General features: G+C 42.0%; 1 protein-coding gene across 6 annotated transcripts in view; it reads right to left on the bottom strand.

Moving 5' to 3' along the window:
* Nucleotides 1-18,423, bottom strand: part of FERMT2 (FERM domain containing kindlin 2) — a 101,815-nt gene that overhangs the window by 27,451 nt on the left and 55,941 nt on the right. For all 6 annotated transcript variants that reach the window (XM_037901287.2, XM_037901285.2, XM_043548752.1 and 3 more), the window contains exon 4: nucleotides 7,274-7,408. In XM_037901287.2, coding sequence (XP_037757215.1) covers nucleotides 7,274-7,408 — 135 coding nt within the window. The remainder of the gene's footprint in view (nucleotides 1-7,273; nucleotides 7,409-18,423) is intronic.

Below are 18,423 nucleotides of genomic sequence, written 5' to 3'. Positions count from 1 at the left end.
TTTATGGCCAGAAGAGACCTTTGTGTTCATCTAGCCCAAGGGTCTCAAAGTCCCAGCCCATGAACCTCCCCAATGCGTCCCGTGGCGGAGAGACCCGTGCAGCCATGCTGCCGGCTGTCTGCGGCAGGCGCTGCCCCCCACAGCTCCCATTGATTGCGGGAGAGGAACAGAGATACCATCACTAGTCATGGGGCAGAGTCAGCCATGAAGGCAGAGTCACTTTTTCCCTCACAATGAATATAAACAAGTCAACATACCGAACACCTATCTGATGCCCACCTTGCTGCAATCCTGAAGGTTTTAACTGCTCAGTCACTGAGGCCAAACATCAACAAACTGACAGAACTGAAGCGTTGCCAGGTGCCTGGCAAACACTAAACACTCTCTGGCAGGTGAAGAATCGTATAAAGTTGTATGACAATTTTATTATTTCTAAGAAATTCAAAATAAAAAATACAATATAAATGTTTTCTTTTCTGAACACCATCTTCAGTGACACTATTGGCCCGCTGGGAGGATTTGAGGACTGGCACTGGCCCTAAGGTAAATTGAGTTTGAGACCCGTGATCTAGTCTAATCTCCTGCATCACGCAGGCAGTAGGATTTCCATGAATTAATTTCTGCCTCACGTCCAACAGTTGTGGTTGAACTAGAGCATATTTTTAAGGGCTTGTCTAGAGAGCACTGCAGTGTGGTCTATGAGGGTGTGAAGTCTACAGCGCCCTAGTGTGTGGTGCTGTAATTGCCCTATGTAGACCTTGCTGGCACGAATGAAAAGATACCTAGTTTGTATTGAATGTAGTCCTGTAGGACTATATTAACACACACTAGGCATCTTTTCATTCTCACCAGCAGGATCTATATGGGGCAGTTATGAGTGAAGCACATTAGAGCGCTCTACAGCTAACACCCCACAGAACCACCCTGTGGGGCCATGCTGCTATACTGAAGAGCCCTGCATCAAATTTCTGTTCCCAATGCAGGTTCTTAAATACAGGAATCAAATCACCCCTTAACCTTCTATTTGGGAAGCAGAATATAGTGAGTTCCTTCAGTCTCACTGTCAGGCCTGGTTTCCAGTCCTTTAATCATTCCCATGGCTTTTCTCTGAACCCTCTGCAATTTTTCAGCATCTTTCTTGAAGCGTAGACACCAGAACTGAACACGGTATTTCAGTAGTGGGCACACTAGTGTCAAATACAGAATTGTTAGTTTCCTCACAGGATTTTCTATCATGCTCATCCCTAGAGTCTCAGCGCTTTGCGAACACTGATTTATTTTCCCAACACCCCATGAGATGAGGGAGATGTTATCCCTGTTTTACAGATAGGGAAATGGAGGCACAGAGAGATGAAAATGTAAAAAGTATACACTATGTCACAGTTACCGGGCAAACTGCACCTTTGACACCTCCTGATTTGTGTTCCCTGTAAGCCGTGCAGCAGGCTCTCAAGGGCAGCACAGGCAAGTGGGGAAGAGGAGCCCCTCCCCAAGTCCGGCCCGGCCCCGCCGGAGCTGCTGGCGAGAGGAGCCCCTCCCGCAGTCCAGCCCCGCCGGAGCTGCAGTGGCTGGGGAGAGGCACCTCTCACCCGGCCCCAACCTGCTGGGGCGAGAGGGGGTTGGGGGGAGTCCTCTTCCCCCACTGCAGCCCTGGGACAGCCTGCACCACAACCCCCTCATCCACAGTCCCACCCCAGAGCCTGCACCCCAACCCTCTGCCCAAGTCCCGAGCCCCCTCCCGTACCCCTCATCCCCAGCCCCACCCCAGAGCCCTCACCACCCACCGCACCCAACCCTCTGCCCTGAGCCCCCTCCCACACTCCCAACCCCTCAGCCCCACGCCCACCACACATGACTTCCGCACATGGACATAAAAAATTAGAGGGAACACTGCTCCTAATCTATCTGGCTCAGGATCAAGCTGTTACCTCCATTGGGCGGGGTGGGGGTGGGGGAGAACTCATCACATAAATTCCTCCACATCCAGACTGGGCCCTGGGTTGCAGTCACCTGGAATTAATCTATCACCTCAGCAGGTGTGACCTAGGGTCAGAACTTGCAGTTTTATCCCTTCTGAGACCAATGGCAGTGATCAATATGGTGACCAGACAGCTTCCTTAAAGCGAAGTATTATTTATTTTTAGATCAAAGGCATTTCAGCAAAAAGATCTCTTAAAAACCAATAAAGTAGACTGTACACACATCTAGCTTTTCCTTAAGGCTTACCATTCCCTGGCCCCACTTCTTTAGACACCCTCCACAGAGTCTCTTCTCTCTCTAGATACAGTAGCTGACAAGTAACCCAGCCTCCCTCAGGAGTGCTTTAACCTTTTAGTGTTCTTTTAGTCTCTGTGCTGGGCACTGGGAGATACCAGGTTTGCAACGCCTTGGAGTCAATTACTGAAGCTAACTGCTTGCCTCGCTGTCTTTCAAGTGCATACTAAGGTGTCCTTATTTAGCTCTAAGTTGCTTTCCTGCTTGCTTTTCCCACAGCCTCCTACTAAGCTAGATCAATATACTCAGAGAGGAAATTCTAACAACCGCCATAGCTATAGAGTAATTACATCTCAGTGACCAGTTCACATCAATGTCAGTAAAACTATTACACATCAGCATTCATAAGTTAATATATAGCAAGGACACTGGGGAGGGGGAAGAGAGCAATTCCATGTCTGTCACGTGCTAATTTGGGGCATCCAATCTGAGACACTGAAACATGATTTTTCAGGGTATGTAGTATTATAGAATAGTCAAAGCATAACTCCCACTGACTTCAGTTACAGGTATGAGTGCTCAGCACTCCTGAAAAATCAGACACCCAGAGTAGGTGTAAGGCACCCAGAAAATGAGGAACACATAGCTAGTGGCTACCTGTGAAAAATTTGGTTTAAGTGACTTGCCCATAGCATCACACAGGAATTCTGTGACAGTGGCAGATACAGAATTCAATTGCCCAGAGCAACATTCAGCTGCCTTAACTACTTACCCATCCTTTCTCTTCCTGCAACCCCCGCCTCATTCACCTTACACCTTCCAACTTCTGCAACAAATGAGACAGCGATCCTTCAGACAACTGACTCTTCCCTGTACAACTCTGAGCTTAGGCCTGCCTGTCCCAACACTTGCAATGGGTGTACATCCCATTGCCAGGGATATGCTGTGCACTGAATGAAACAGGGCTCCTGTGGAAGAGAGACTATGTGATGATGTAACTAAAGACTGTATCATAATCTATCAGCACAAAGGGGTAAATTAAGGTTTCCCAGGCAACCTTAGCTCTGGCATTTCCTAACTTCTGAGCACTTGACTTTGCATTCTTAATGTCCTATTTCCTTTCTTCAAAAAAGCATGCCATTGTGTGTTATCATATTGACACCCACAAGGGACATCAGCAGGGTTGGAATTTTTAGATCTACCACACAGACCTTGGCTCTTGCACTAATGGCATAACTGACAGGAGTAGCAGGTTGTAATCCTCTATATGCACCAGCAGTAGAAAGGGGTGAGACTCTTTGCCAGAGGATTTCCCAGATACTTACTGACTGCAGAGGATCAGTAAGATGAAGCGATTGTGGGTTTCATTTCAAGCTCTGTAGTGGACTGTACTCTAGTAGGCACAGACTCTTCTGCCCATTCTCTCTCCCTCTCCCTCTCCCCAGTCTCCAATAACCTACTTGTTCCTCATCCTCACTGACTCTGAGTCCCAGTCTCCCTTCCCCAGATGACTCATCCAATCTCTCAGTGCCTCCCCCAGTTCCAGCTCCTTGTCCAGCCACTCCCTGCCCTGTGGCTCCCTGTAAGATCTGGCTCCCCTTCCTCCTGACCCACTGATACTCAGCCTCCTTGTCCAGCCAGTAAGCGTCTCATCTTCTGGTTTCCAGTTCCCTTCTTCAACTCCCGCTAACCTCCAGTGTGGGTCTTCCCAGGCTCCTAAATCTACTCCCTCCCTCACTGGCTCTGGTCCCCTCTCAGTTCGAATCAGGTGGCTTCCTCTTCTTGCTGACTGGGTGTGAACAAAAGTGGGGCATTAAGAGCAGAGAAGAGACAAGCTCTCTGCTCTCATTTTCTGCGTCTGAGCCCACCACAGTCTGGAACTGCTGGGAATTTCAACTACAAGGAAGTTCTGCTTAGTCCTCTGCAGCATTGGACTGAAACATGCCCAGTGTGGATAGAATCTTCAGGGAATTAAGCTGCAAAGCTCTAGCAAAAAGAAAAGGAGGACTTGTGGAACCTTACAGACTAACCAATTTATCTGAGCATAAGCTTTCGTGAGCTACAACTCACTTCATGGGATGCATTCAGTGGAAAATACAGTGGGAAGATTTATATACATAGAGAACATGAAACAATGGGTGTTACCATACACACTGTAAGGAGAGTGATCACTTAAGGGGAGCTATTACCAGCAGGAGGGGGGGAGGGACCTTGTATAGTGATAATCAAGGTGGGCCATTTCCAGCAGTTGACAAGAACGTCTGAGGAACAGTGGAGGGAAATAAACATGGGAAAATAGTTTTACTTTGTGTAATGACCCATCCACTCCCAGGCTCTATTCAAGCCTAAGTTAATTGTATCCAGTTTGCAAATTAATTCCATTGTTTCACGTTCTCTAGGTTCATAAATCTCCCCACTGTATTTTCCACTGAATGCGTCTGATGAAGTGAGCTGTAGCTCATGAAAGCTTATGCCCAAATAAATTTGTTAGTCTCGAAGGTGCCACAAGTACTCCTTTTCTTTTTGTGTATACAGACTAACACGGCTGCTACTCTGAAAGCCTTAGCAAGTCTCTACTGAACATGTCTGAACTTTTTGATTTTTTCAAATGCTTGTAACTAGGACACATTTGAACAGATTTTCTCAAGGATGGCAAGCAGCAGAGTCCTCACAAGGCCATAACCCCTGCCAAATTTCAAGTTCCTGCTCCAAACTACAGGAGGTGCTAGAATTTCCTCTACAAAATGGCTATATATCTTTCAACATGGGCAAAACAATGTATTTTCCCCCAATCTCATTCTCTGAAACAGATTTACCATTTTAACTGAAACTTAAATATAAATAAATGAATGAATGTCTGACTAAAGTGGACACCGGCATGGAAAATTTCAGACTGAATGGTTACAGTTTGGCAAAGTTATAAGTAAGGCTACGATTTAGTCATGAGTATTTTTAGTATAAGCCATGGACAGGTCACGGGCCACGAGTTTTTGTTTATTGCCCGTGATCTGTCCATGACTTATACTAAAAATACCTGTGATTAAATCTTGAGGGGAGGGGGGGGGCACGCTAGGGGGACGCTACTGGTGGGGGCACCGAGGGCCAGCGGCACCAGCTGCCGGGGCCAGCAGACCGTGGCTGCTCTGGCCGGACACCCGGGGACCGCTGCCCAGGGCCTCCGGAGCAGCAGCTGGTGTGGCTGTCTCCAGGGCCACCTGAGGAGCTGGCCCCAGAGTGGGCGGCCCTCGGGTCAACCACACTCGTCCCTGTAGAAGTCACGGAATCCGTGACTTCTGCGACCTCCATGATAGACACCGAGCCCTACCTATAAGCAACTGAAAACAGGATCTTATAATAAATGTCGGGTAACCTTAGATGTCAGCAGCACTATCAGCTTTGCCTACAGTTATTTGCCTAGAAGTCCAGCGTCTACTGGTCAGGGTATCTCAATGTGCAGAATGTACCTCTGTAAATCCGTAAGCATAGAGACAGGCATGACCTGAAATGATTACTCATGTCACATGAGTACTCAATAGCACAGAAATGGTATCAGTGCAGTACCAGGGCAAACTGAACAACAGCTGTTAATTATCGTGAGGTTATTCAAGTTAAATATATGCAATTTCTATTTAATGGGATAGAAACTTTACAGTTAAATGCATTTAACTAAATCACAGCAAACAAACATAGGTTCATACGCCAAACTAAAGGCAGCACTTAAAGATGCAGAGATGCCTTACCCCACACCAGACCTGGGTAGCCAACTGATTTGGGTGAAGGGAAGGAAAAACTATTTTCACTTGATTCCCTTGCTAGTCCAGAATCATTGGTGGTTCTAACAATGTCAGTGTTGTGTCCATTGCTGGTATTTTAAGATCAATTAAGGAAGATATTACAAGTGTAACTTCTTGTCTCCACTTCCCTTCCTGTGCTTGATTAATAAGCAACATCTTTAGAAGACATGCAGTTCTGAAACATGCAGAGAGCTAGTATGTACTGCTGAAAGCGTTTGTAAAGGTCCATTCTAGTTTAAGGTTCTCATGACTAGTGCAATATTCTCCTTCAGTTACTGGATTTACAACACCACCAAGGTGAAAGCAGTTCTGATGAACAACAGTTCAATTTTCCAAAAGACTAAATCTGGCTCAATTTAACATTCACAGTAAGTAATGCATCCGATGAAGTGAGCTGTAGCTCACGAAAGCTTATGCTCAAATAAATTTGTTAGTCTCTAAGGTGCCACAAGTCCTCCTTTTCTTTTTGAGGATACAGACTAACATGGCTGTTACTCTAAGGAACCACAGTAAGTATACTTTCTCTGTAGTGCAATTGTTCTGTTTCTGTGAGCCACTGTTCAAACTATCTACCAGATATGCAAACTATTCCACCATTAGAAATTATACAATGAACAAAGAACATGAGGTTAACTTTTAATATTAAAAGTCTGAAGCTTGTGCTTTTATATAAGGAATACTAATACAAGTAAAACTCTTTCAAGCTTTATGGAATCTACTTAGAATAGAGAACACCCATTGTTCAGCCTTTCATAATTCATACAAAGACAGAATTCCTGCAGTAACACAGTGACAAAGCCAACATGCAAGTCATTCTATATACAAGTGCAGCTAGGTATTTGTGATAATATGGGACAAGGAAAAGCTTAGAAATTAATAAAAAGACTGGACACTCCATTTAACTCCCTCTGTAACAGGGTAAGAAAACACATCAGTAACATACCCTAGACACTAAAAGAATCAGACTCAACTTTAAAAAAAATCAAATCAAAATATTTGGCATTGTTCTATTTTACACATGTAAAAGCATTTAGAATTCATTCATAAAACTACTAAATACTATATAGCTCTCAGAGGACTTCTGCAAAGTTTATTTGCAATGCATTTCTTGTGCAGGCACCAATGGATTAGGTGTGACCAATACATCATCTTTCCCTTTACCATATGCTCCAATATACTACTTGACCTTCCTTCCCCTTCCTCTTGCTCCTTTCCCTTCCCAGCCTCCTTCCGTCAAATAACTCCAGAAACAAGCTTAGGCTCACCTGATCCTGGAGTGATTAATGGTCCCTCCAGTTCAAGCGCCTCATCTTCACTTTGGTCATCTATCTTTCTCTTCTTTTTTTTTGTTGGATCCCTGGGTTTCCTCAAGAGAGAGAGTTCTTCTGGATGTCTGATGTCTGGGGAGAAAATTACCATTTTAATAAAGAAAAAAATTGTTTCTACTGTTGACAAATTCAAATAACTTTCAGACTTTAACCTGGGAAATTGTCCTGCAAACAAGGCTGTGTGCGTGGAAATAAACAAAGATTTTGGTAACACTTCTCAGTATGGAATTGTCAAATTAGCCTTTTTTTTTTCTTCTTCTTTTTTTTTTGGGGGGGGGGGGGGGGGAGGGGGAGGGGGGCTTAAAAGGAAATAAACCTGCAACTGTTTCCTGGCCAGATTTCCTGATCGAAACTTCTTTGATTTTTCTGGCCGCTAATAGGCTGAGGATGGATTTCTTATGAGCCAGTCCAGGTGCAGTTTCGGGTTTGACTCCTATTACCTGAACTAACTCGGCTATTTGTACAGGTAATCACACTTTGACATAAACTGGTACAGTACATTACACTGAAACATTTCAAATGCATGTTAGTCAGACTGGTGGTTGTGGCAAAAAAAAGACTCATGGTATGATGCAAAGAATTTCAACTATTGACTAAGATTTTAAAAAATGGGCGCCTCAATATGGATTTGGGCGCCTAAATATAGATTTGGGCACCTAAATGATTGGCCAGAGCAGCACTTCTGAAAAATCAAACCACTTATTTAGGCGCCGGAATACAGGTTTAGGAACCTATCTTGAAGGACCAATTTTTAAAAATCTTGGCCACTGTGTTTATTTTCTATGATTAAAGTAAACACTCCACAATACCTATAGAATATATACCTGCATTTTATAAAACACTGACTATTATGCCTCAATTCGATAAAATCCCTACATTAGCAAAATGTAAAATGGGTGTATAGATTTCCCATAATCTCTAAAGCACATTATACAAAGAAAAGGGGTAACAAAACCTTATGATTTTTCAAATGAAGCCCCTCTAAGAGTCAGAGTTTGTGTCACAGAAATTATGGCCATGACAAACATGCAAGCTTTACGTGTACTCTTATATTAGTGATTGTGAGTTTTGGCTTTGTTCTAGGGCAAGAGGTTTTGGGGCACTACATTTCTGACTGGCTGCTGAGGAGACTTGGGATAGATTCACTAAGGTACTTAGGCACCTACATCCAATTTTTAGGCACCACTGAGATTAAAAAAACCCACTCAGCCATCACCTAACCCTGTAGACACCCAAATTCACTCGGCACCTATGTTTCTGCCTGTGAGCATGCATACTGCCTCCCTCTCGACATCCAGGTGCCTGCCTAAGCCCCAGATCGACCCATGCACTAAGGGAAGATAGGCACTCCTCCGTCTAACTCGCTTGCAGGGCCTGAGCCAATAGGTGTGTTCAGAGGCCACCTAACTCCACTCAAAACATCCAGAGCCAGAGCAAGAGAGAATGAGTGTACAGTCTGGTGGGTAGGACGCTCACCTGAGAGATGAGAGCCCAGGGTCCAGTCTCTCTGCTTCAATGACTATTTAGCCAAAGTGGAACAGTTTCAACAGGAGACTGGGGTAGACCCACATAAGAATATGCCACAGCTCAATGCTTAGGGCACCTACCTAAGAGGGGGCAGATGCCTCTTCAAATTCCACCTCTTCTCATGAGGTAGAGGGAGAATTTCAACTGGTCTCCCATACATCCCAGGTGAGTACTGAGTCACTGGGCTAAAGATTATGCAGGAGGTCTCCTCCTCCCCCCACCACCCACTAGTCTCCTCCCTGCAACCCAGCCTTAAGCACCTAGGTCTGTGAGAGGGGTGGGGCTTAGCACACACCCCTGTCATCAGCATCTCCCATTGGCTAGCTTAGGTGGTTACCCACCTAGCGTGCTAGCTTTTGTGAATGGCAGTCTAAGATGCGATCTCTCTACCTTCATTGTGTAGGGAGTCAAGGTGCTTAATTCAGACTCTGGGTCAGTGTTGTTTCTGTGATTTCCTCGCCTGAGTCCCTTTGCGAGTTTAGCCCCGAGAAATTAATACATGCAAACTGACATCTGAGAAAGGGAAAAGGTGGGTGAGGTGATATCTGTTAATGAACCACCTTCTGTTGGTGAGGGAGACAAGCTTTTGAGCCACACAAAGCTCTTCTTCACAGACCTGTGGTGGAAAAGCTTGTCTCTCTCACCAACAGAAATTGGTCCAATAAGAGATATTACTTCACCCACCTTGTCTCTCTAATATCCTGGGACCTACATGGCTTCAACTATACTGCATACATCTAAGTAAGATTATACAAAGATTGCTTATTGTGATGAACTGGACAAGAATGTACAGGGAAGGATTTCAGGTGGGGCTGACAAAAGAGAAGGCAAGCCCTCTACTCTGCCCACAAAACTGAGGGTTTACACATCTTCCGAAGCACAGAAATAAAAATTTGTTCCCTCATCCCTGCGTGCGACCAGGATACTGGATGATTCTGAATTAGAGGGGAGAAGTGGATTTAATTTGACAATTAGTAATTCTGTTACACAGAAAACCCTCCCAACCCAAACCCTTGTTTCAATAACAGATGTTTGATTTAAAGCAATAGTGTCAATTTAATTTTTTGACTTGACAAATTTCAAAAGATTTAAATTTTCTGATATCAAAGGGGCTCTATGGTACGATCAGATTAAAAGGGTAAACCTCTGAAAAACGTTTTTTCTGCTGTTTATGGGTCTTCATTTAGCCAATAACTTCTCCCTTGTTAACCGACTACAGAACTGCACCAGAGGTATCAATAGTCAGAGCACTAGACAGGCGGATGTTAACCAACCTGCCAGCTACAGCCATCCTGAGCAGGGTTATTTAAAATGCTGGCAATATACACGAATACTACCACAGGCGGAGCTGCACCACAGGAAGATTTTAGAAATAATGATAGTGCAGGCACGGCCAAAATGTCTAGCCCAAAGCAGCCATCAGCAAAATACACACGCTAAATCACAAGATCATTGCAGACAGAGATGGTGCTTTGCTTATACCAGTCTGCACCCAACTCTTACTGGGAAACAGCTCTATAAGAAAATGAAGCCCACTATCTATCAAAACATAGAACTAATCCATTAACCAATTTGATGGAATTCAGAATTCCCTTGCTGAAACCAGAAAAAAAAGAAGTTCTGTGGGACTGATGTTTGAGTAACTAAGCTGGGAAAGCATTCACCTGGACATGAAGCCATTTTAATGTAAGGATGAAAGACGGCAACATGCAGATCTAAGCTATAAAATATGTCAAGTGAAGATTACGAATAAGCATGGAAAGTGGAGTTTCAGCTGCAGAAGAGCTTTGTCTGTGCTCTGAACTCCATTGGTTGCTTCTAACTAGTTTCAGCAGACCCTGCATGACAATGGCAGGTAATACCGAGTTAGCACCATGTAAGACTTTGAATTCTTAGAGTAGCAAGGAAAGCAACCACATTTTCTTTTTCTAGCATCACATAGGGTGCTCAGGAAGAGACTTCCAGCCTTTAAATGTTAAGAACCAAACAAGTTTTACCTTTGATCACTGTACAAGCTTCCCATTGACAACAGTGGTTCGCTGTGGATAGTATGTAGGTTACCCCAGCCACAGCACTATAATTAAAATTGGAACTTGGCTCTCACCACATAAATGAGTTGGCACATCTGTATTATGCTCTAATGAGACACAGGTGTTTTTTAGTCTTCTGGTTGATTTCCATACTTTTTGGCATCTTCCTGCACTAGAAACTTGCTAGGGAAATGCCAGGATAAAAAGTAACAATCACGGATGCACGCTGAGCTAATTGCCCAGTGTTTGCTTTACAACAATCAGTCACAGTTGAGGATCAGACAGCTGCAGTACTCTAGCGAAGACTAGCTATATCCATCGAACCTGAGGGTTTGTCTACACTTACAGCACTGCAGGGGCAAAAGTTTACCAGAGACACTACCTATGCCGATGGAAGAGCTTCTCCCATTGGTGTAGATACTCCATCTCCCTGAGAGGCAGCAGCTGTGTTGACAGGAGAAGCCCTCTATACCAGCAGTTAGGTCGGTATAAGTGTGTTGCTCCGAGGTGTGGCTTTTCAAACACCGCTAAGTTACACACTTATACTGACACAAGTTTGTAGTGCAGGCCAGGGCTAAGTGTTTAAACCCCCAGGACTGCTCCTTTCAGACCCAACTCTCCAGTATAAATATCAGTGCTAGCCATCTTACTTCAAGCGTGATGACAAACGATGTATTCACAATTTTTTTGTCCTGCATTTTAAATATAGTGCTATTATGCTGCTGCTGGGGTTCTTCCCTGTGCAGTACTCAGTGAAAATAAGTGTAGTTACAATAAAAAGAAAATAATACAAGTTACAAAGAAAAATATTTACTGCATTTTCCAAGGTAAGATGGCTGTTATTGGCCTGCCTTTTGATACCTAGTATTTGTATTTTATTCTAGTCTTTTTTTTTTTTTTTTTTTTTAAAACTACAGACCCAGTGACAGGATAGATCATGTTTCCTCAGTGCTGCTGGGGCTTCTTGTGCCAATAATCTGACTATTAAAGCACCCCAAATACCGACTTCAATAGTTATGAAGAAGCTGTTCTGTTCCATCACGTCAATTTAAGGATTAAGAGTTCCCTGCAGCACACATTAACAACATTGTAATGACTCCAACCACCAACTGTGTGAACGAAACACACTTTTAGAAGCTGAGTTCCTTTTATGTAAGCCACTGTTAACTATAAGCACTCTGTGCATTTTTTGTTTTCAGGCTCTGATTTAGAGAAAAACCACCCAAGGCCACCTTCTGTCCCAGATGTTCTCAAATATCTAGGTGGGCCAGTTTGCTTAGCATACACAAGGCATTCTCAAACATTGTCATTGCGTGGACCACAGTATACAAGATTGTTTCAGACCACCATACATCTTATTTATGATAGTGCAACATCCTTGTGGTAAACACTGCAACTGCTTCTATGGAAAATGGTAGTAAAGTATTTCCGAGTTTTAGTTGTCTAACATATTTAGTCCTTTTTGAAAAGGTTTAAATCAGTCGACTTTTGCCACTTTCCCCTCTTCCTTGACTTAAGCCTCCTTAATTTACTTATTCTTACTTTTAAAAGAAAAAAAAAACAAACAAAAACCCCAAACGCCCACACATGCTTTAGATACCTTGACACAGTTAAGTTTAGTTTCACTAAACACATGTATTTTGTGCCTTATTCAAAGTGGTAACTAGGGTGTATATGTAGGTAGTTATATTGATAAATTATTGTGCACAGTATAAATACATACACTATGCAAAATCTGTTGGAATATCTAAGATTGTTGTGCAAGAGATAGTTAAACTAGAAATAGCATAAAAAAAATCAAGGCAACTGCAATTTTATATTCCTATGTTTGTTTACAGTACATTAGCGACTGATACTCCCTTTCAGCTGAAAGCCAGCATTAGTTTCTGGAGCAGGAAATCATTCAAATGAGATTCAAGAGACAAATAGGCTTCCAAAGGGTGGGCTATAAACCAGCCTAGTCTTCTGAAAGCAATTCATTCTGGAAATTAACCAACTTTGACCATCTGATTTCAAAGCAAGTTTTTACAGTTTTCTCCCAGTCACTTATGATACTCCCTTCAGATGGAGATATACTGAGATACTCCCTTCAGATGGAGATATACTGAGATTACATATAGAAAGTTTTAGGAAGCTGCCTTAAAAATGTGTTACCAGATCACTAGTAAAAGGTACATATTTTTTAAAAAAAACTAAAATGGTATTCTTATTATCTTATTACCCATAAAAGTTTGACAACTTCTAGCACAGTTAAACTACTGGCACAAATTCCACAGCCATTATATCCATTTCTCAGAAGCCTCATAAATTTAGCATTGCTTACCCAGAAACTCTAGGAATTTTAGCCCATTAGATAGCCATTTTAAAATGTATTTTTTTTCCACCTCAGAACCTGTAATAGCTTCAATGTGACTACTAAGTCAAGTCTTCCCCCAGACAAGTAATTCAAAAGGAATTCCTTAAGGAAAAGTTAGCAACATGATTTTAACTTAAGTTAGAAATATGAAACAAAATTGACGTAGAAAGCAACAATCAATAAATAACACATTTTATTGAAGTACTTTTTAATCATTCAGTAAATTATTGGGGTGGGGGGAGAAGGTCTGTGTTCTACTACATATGATTAATACATTTACAGAGGATCTTAAAACATGTTTTGAATAAAGAAATGGCCTTGGCAAACATGGTGTTTAGTTTTTGTAGCTAAAGCAAAGAAATTCCAGGAGTTTAAGGACTACCAGATGGTAGTACTGTAGTTAATTAGAAACTGGGACAAGGAGTAGCTATATAGCTCCAGATCCAGATACCAGTACTTATTTTAACCATATAAAGCAAGAGAGACTCCCTTAATGAGTAGAAGTGGTATAAAACACTTTAAGTCCTTCAAATAGGTTTGCACTTTTAATCAAGTTTCAGGTCACTTGACACCTGTATAGGTTAGTTTGCTGAAATAATTCACTGTTAAATATATCCAGTGAATGGGGTAAAATATATCAAAGGCATAATCTCAGTGGGAAGTGAATAATTAAAGTCAACTGGATTTCTGCACTTTATTTCAGTGGAAGCAGGATCTCACCCGCATAAAGTCACTTTGAAGGGACAGTGCTCCAGTAAACAGTCAGCAATTCAGGAGAAATGTCACTGTGATCATCTGTAAGGAAGCTGTACTGAAAGTACTAGTATTTTTACAGCTATGCCAGTCCTACTCTATGATTAGCAATTTTGTCACCATGAGGTTGTGGGTTTTTTTTAAGTCTATCATTTTGCACAAGAAACAACAGGACTGTACGAGACAAAGTTCACTCAGAATTGGCTTAAGTTCTATCTAGATTTTTGTATTTTTCTAAAGTTTATAAGGGCTTGTTTCTTTACACTATACTATTATTATTTTAAGTAAATGTATGATAGCATATTTGTGTGAGTGAGTTAACAGAAGGGCTGGCAAACCCTGCAAGATTATGTTGTGAATGTGCCATTAACAACAATCTGCAAAAATATGTTGCAGTGCACATGGATATGAAAAAGTTGTGGATTGAAAAACTGGACACAGGTTTCTACAGATGTCTAGATCAGTTATTTGTTTAAAAGTCTTCACTATACTTCTGTAAAGATCTAGGATTAGTTTGCAACCAAAATAGTGTCTTAGAACACTACAATTTGACATAGAGGCCTGAAAAAAGGGGGGGAGAGGGGGAGAAGAGGAAGATGTTCACAAGCCAGATCCTGTTACACTTTTCACATTATCCAGATCCCTTTAGCAATCAGCCATTTGGCTTGGGCAGAATAATCCAAGCTACTCAAATATTTTAAAGGGAAAAAAACCAAACACACACACACACGAAGAGTGTTCATTTTTCAAAGGAGAAAGATCCCTCTTGTAAAAAACTAGAGTACAAGCATTTCAGAGTGTTTATTTCAGAAATGTAGGTGGGAAGATGTCCCACCAACTTAAAATGTTCATGCTTTTATTATCCTTTTCAGCCTTTGGGTCAAGTGACAACCTTCCCCTTCATTGTATCTTGATTTCCTAGGGCCTGAAATGGCTTGTGGCTGACCAGAGGCTCCATCTCTGGTGGGAGACATTTCCTTAGTCTTTGCCTTTTGTTTAGTCTTCAATTTCTTTTTGAGCCCTTGTGATGAGAATTTCTCTTCACCCACACACCTTAGACATTAGACAGGATTTCAAGTATTTAGTGCTATTACCACTATTTGTAATTTCCATGGACCACCACCCCAAGTAGTCCCAGGGGACTGGGATTTAAAGAAAAAAAAAAAAAAAGTACCTTCAGAGTGTGGACTTGTTATATGAACTTTAGATAGACTCTACACGGAAGCAAACAAGTGTTGGGATTAGACTTTTAAAGTCTAAAACTTTTGGGACCTGTCTAGCTAACAGACTGGTCCTCCTCTCACCTCCCTCCACTGATAGCAAAGTAGCTGACATCAGTAGAAAAGTTTAAGCAGAAACCCTGGATTTAAATGGGAAGGGGTGAGTGGCAGGGAATACTCTCTACACCAGCTCCCCTCCCCCCAGTCTGATAGTGCCTATACTGGTTAACTTTCACAGCCCACAGCAAAGCACTGACCACCCCTCCCCTAACCAGGTTCTTGAGGAAACCGATTGTTTGAGGAATATAAAGGAACAGCAATGAGAGGACTGTGTTTTTTTTAAACTGAGTCTTTAGGCCCAAATTCTCTGTGGTTTGAGAAATTCCTGCAAGGTTCTTGTATTATTTGTGATTAAAGGGCTTGGGAAAGAAGACATGAAAATAAATGAAACAAGGGTCCTCTGATCGGAAATGCCTGCCTCAATATGCAAGGTTATCAGTCATGAGAAGATTAACAGAACTCTAGTTGCAGATTTTAACATGCCTGATTAGACAAAAATCTTATCTTAGAAGCTCTGCTAACATAAGTCACATCAGATCTAAAGGCGGGGAAGAAAGCTACTTTTACATAAGGATACAACTACCCAATGTGCTATTTCGTAGAGTTTTAGTCTAAATGTGCATGCACAAATCAAAGTAAGTGATGTTGAAAATATAGATGGTCAACTGATGACACATTTCTACAGTCTGAATATATACCACGAAGAACCCTCAAAACTTTGAAGTGGGTTTTAGCCCACGAAAGCTTATGCTCAAATCAATTTGTTAGTCTCGAAGGTGCCACAAGTACGCCTCGTTCTTTTTGCTGATACAGACTAACACGGCTACCACTCTGAAACCTCAAAACTTTGAAATTGTTAACATTTATGCTGGTTTCCCATAGCTTAAAACCCAGTTAGAAAAATGAACTTGAGAAAAATCTTCTCCACAGTATGATTTATTCAGACTCCCCATGCCTGGGATCTCTAAACGATAAGGAAGTGTTCAGATGTTTAAAATACAAATCCTCTACAACTTTATTTTTCAAAGCTATACACTACAGCACAGTCAGTCAGTCAGTGTCTAGGAGAAATCCTCGCTTTAGCGCTGAACCCATTCCCCTAAAGTAGGAAGCGTGTTTTGAAGTGGGAATGTTTCTCAGATAGGTCACCATTGTCTGGAACCAGTGAGTCAGAAGTTAGGGCTGTTACACATCAGCATGACAATTCTTAGAAAAATGAAACCTCAAAAGCCACCCCATCACTATTTCAGACTTTAAACTCTGCTTTTTCTGAATGCAAGTGAAGTTCTATGGACCATGTTTCATGGCTTAAGTTTATGCAGTTATGGACTTAACTAATCAATCAGCCTCTCACAGTTTGTATGGTAACTTCCAACTTATCTGTATGTATATATCTTACTATATGTTCCATTCTGCGTATCCGATGAAGTGGGCTGTAGCCCACGAAAGCTTATGCTCGAATAAATTCGTTAGTCTCTAAGGTACCACAAGTCCTCCTGTTCTTTTTTTAGTACTGGATAAAGTTTTACAGTACATGCCAAAGGCAAAATAATAAAATAAAATAATAATAATGCTTTTCAAGTCACTTAAGGTGATAAAAACAGTAGCTATGTTAGCAGTTGTACGTTATTAGACCATACAACAGGTCACAATATGCTCTTAATGAGATTTACTTGTGTCAGAGATAGTAAGAGACAGGGCTTGTATAGATGGCTGCGTAGTACACACAAGTGGGGTGTGAATTCTAATATGCAGCCAGTTGCGCATTAACTGGCCCACGTAAACCTTGAAGGCATGCACTAAAAGTTCCTCAGTGCATGTTGACAGTGTCCCGTTTTCAACAGTACTACGTTACCACGCACCGTGGAACTTTTAGTGTGCGCCAGCAGGGTCTACCTGGGCCACTTCGTGCACAACATGGTGCGCCTTAGAATTCACACCCCACTGCCACGCTGTGTACAACAGCTCACTGTATTCAGTACATTTATTACAGATTGTGCAGTTGGCCAATTGTTTAGACATTTATTTGGGCTAAGGCCAACTGTTCTCTTGCCTCCAAAGTAGAAGCAGCAATTTGAGGACAGTTCTTCCAAAGAAAGGTCTCTTGAAGTGTCCAATAACCTCTGAGGATGCAGGGCAAATTGGATCCGGTTCCAACCCTCTGAAAAATGTGGCTGTGAGAAATGAAAAGACTGAAGAGGTTAAGGGACAGGGGGAGCAAGAGAGGGACTAGAACAGATACTCTAACCTCCTCTCCAGACTCTTAACACTGCAACCATGCAGCTCCTCAAGTCCATTCAAAAAGCTATGGCCACCATATTCCTAGCCCATCGCTTAGATCATTGGGAAGGGAGGAGACTCTCTCATGAACATCAAGATTTTATTATGTTCATTTTATAATGGGGAAAGTAGTTTTGTTCTCGCTATCTGTTCATTTAAAATTAGCATGTGTTTTGCTCAACCTTCAACACGCAAAATATAGTTTACACTTGGGCAGAGATCAGAAGTGGAAAATTTTAGCCCAAAAGGCTCAAAAGTTAGGCGACTCTAAACAGAATGGAAATGCCTAGGGAAGTTTCACTATAGCTGTTGTAATACACCAGTTATAATAGAACTGTAAATGATTTTTATTAAGATACCTCCCCTTTTCTCAATACTGAAGTCTTCCATTCCTGCCACTTACTGTCTATGAAGTGAAGAAAGTAGCTATGAGCCATGCAGAATTAAAAGGGGGCTCAGGAGGAGAAAAGAAGGACTGCAGCAATGCCAAGTGTATTATGTCATATTATAAGAAAGTCCAGAAATAGAACAGTCTGCTATTGTTAAACATTCTGATGATTTCCACAAGTGGGATAAGATCCCCAATTTTTTACCTCAAGTTAGCTAGATGCCTTTTAGAGTACACACACATATCCCTCCCTCCCCTGCAAAAGCCCTTTTTGCTTAAAAACAAAACCAAACCCCAACAACCAACCAAAAAAACCTCTTGAAGTGTAGTTAGAGTTAAATTAAGCTCTTGTTAGAGTAAACAAAGTGAGTAAATCCAGTTCTTCTCTGCACCAGACCATACAGAGAATTGTACGAACTGCAACAATACCAAGTTTGCCAGCATTTACTGGTGCCTTCAGAACATGATCTGCA

The sequence above is a fragment of the Chelonia mydas genome, chromosome 6, assembly GCF_015237465.2.
Source record: "Chelonia mydas isolate rCheMyd1 chromosome 6, rCheMyd1.pri.v2, whole genome shotgun sequence".
NCBI lineage: Eukaryota > Metazoa > Chordata > Testudines > Cheloniidae > Chelonia > Chelonia mydas.
The sequence above is the reverse complement of the archived record's forward strand: the minus strand, read 5'-3'. Positions and strand labels throughout refer to the sequence as shown.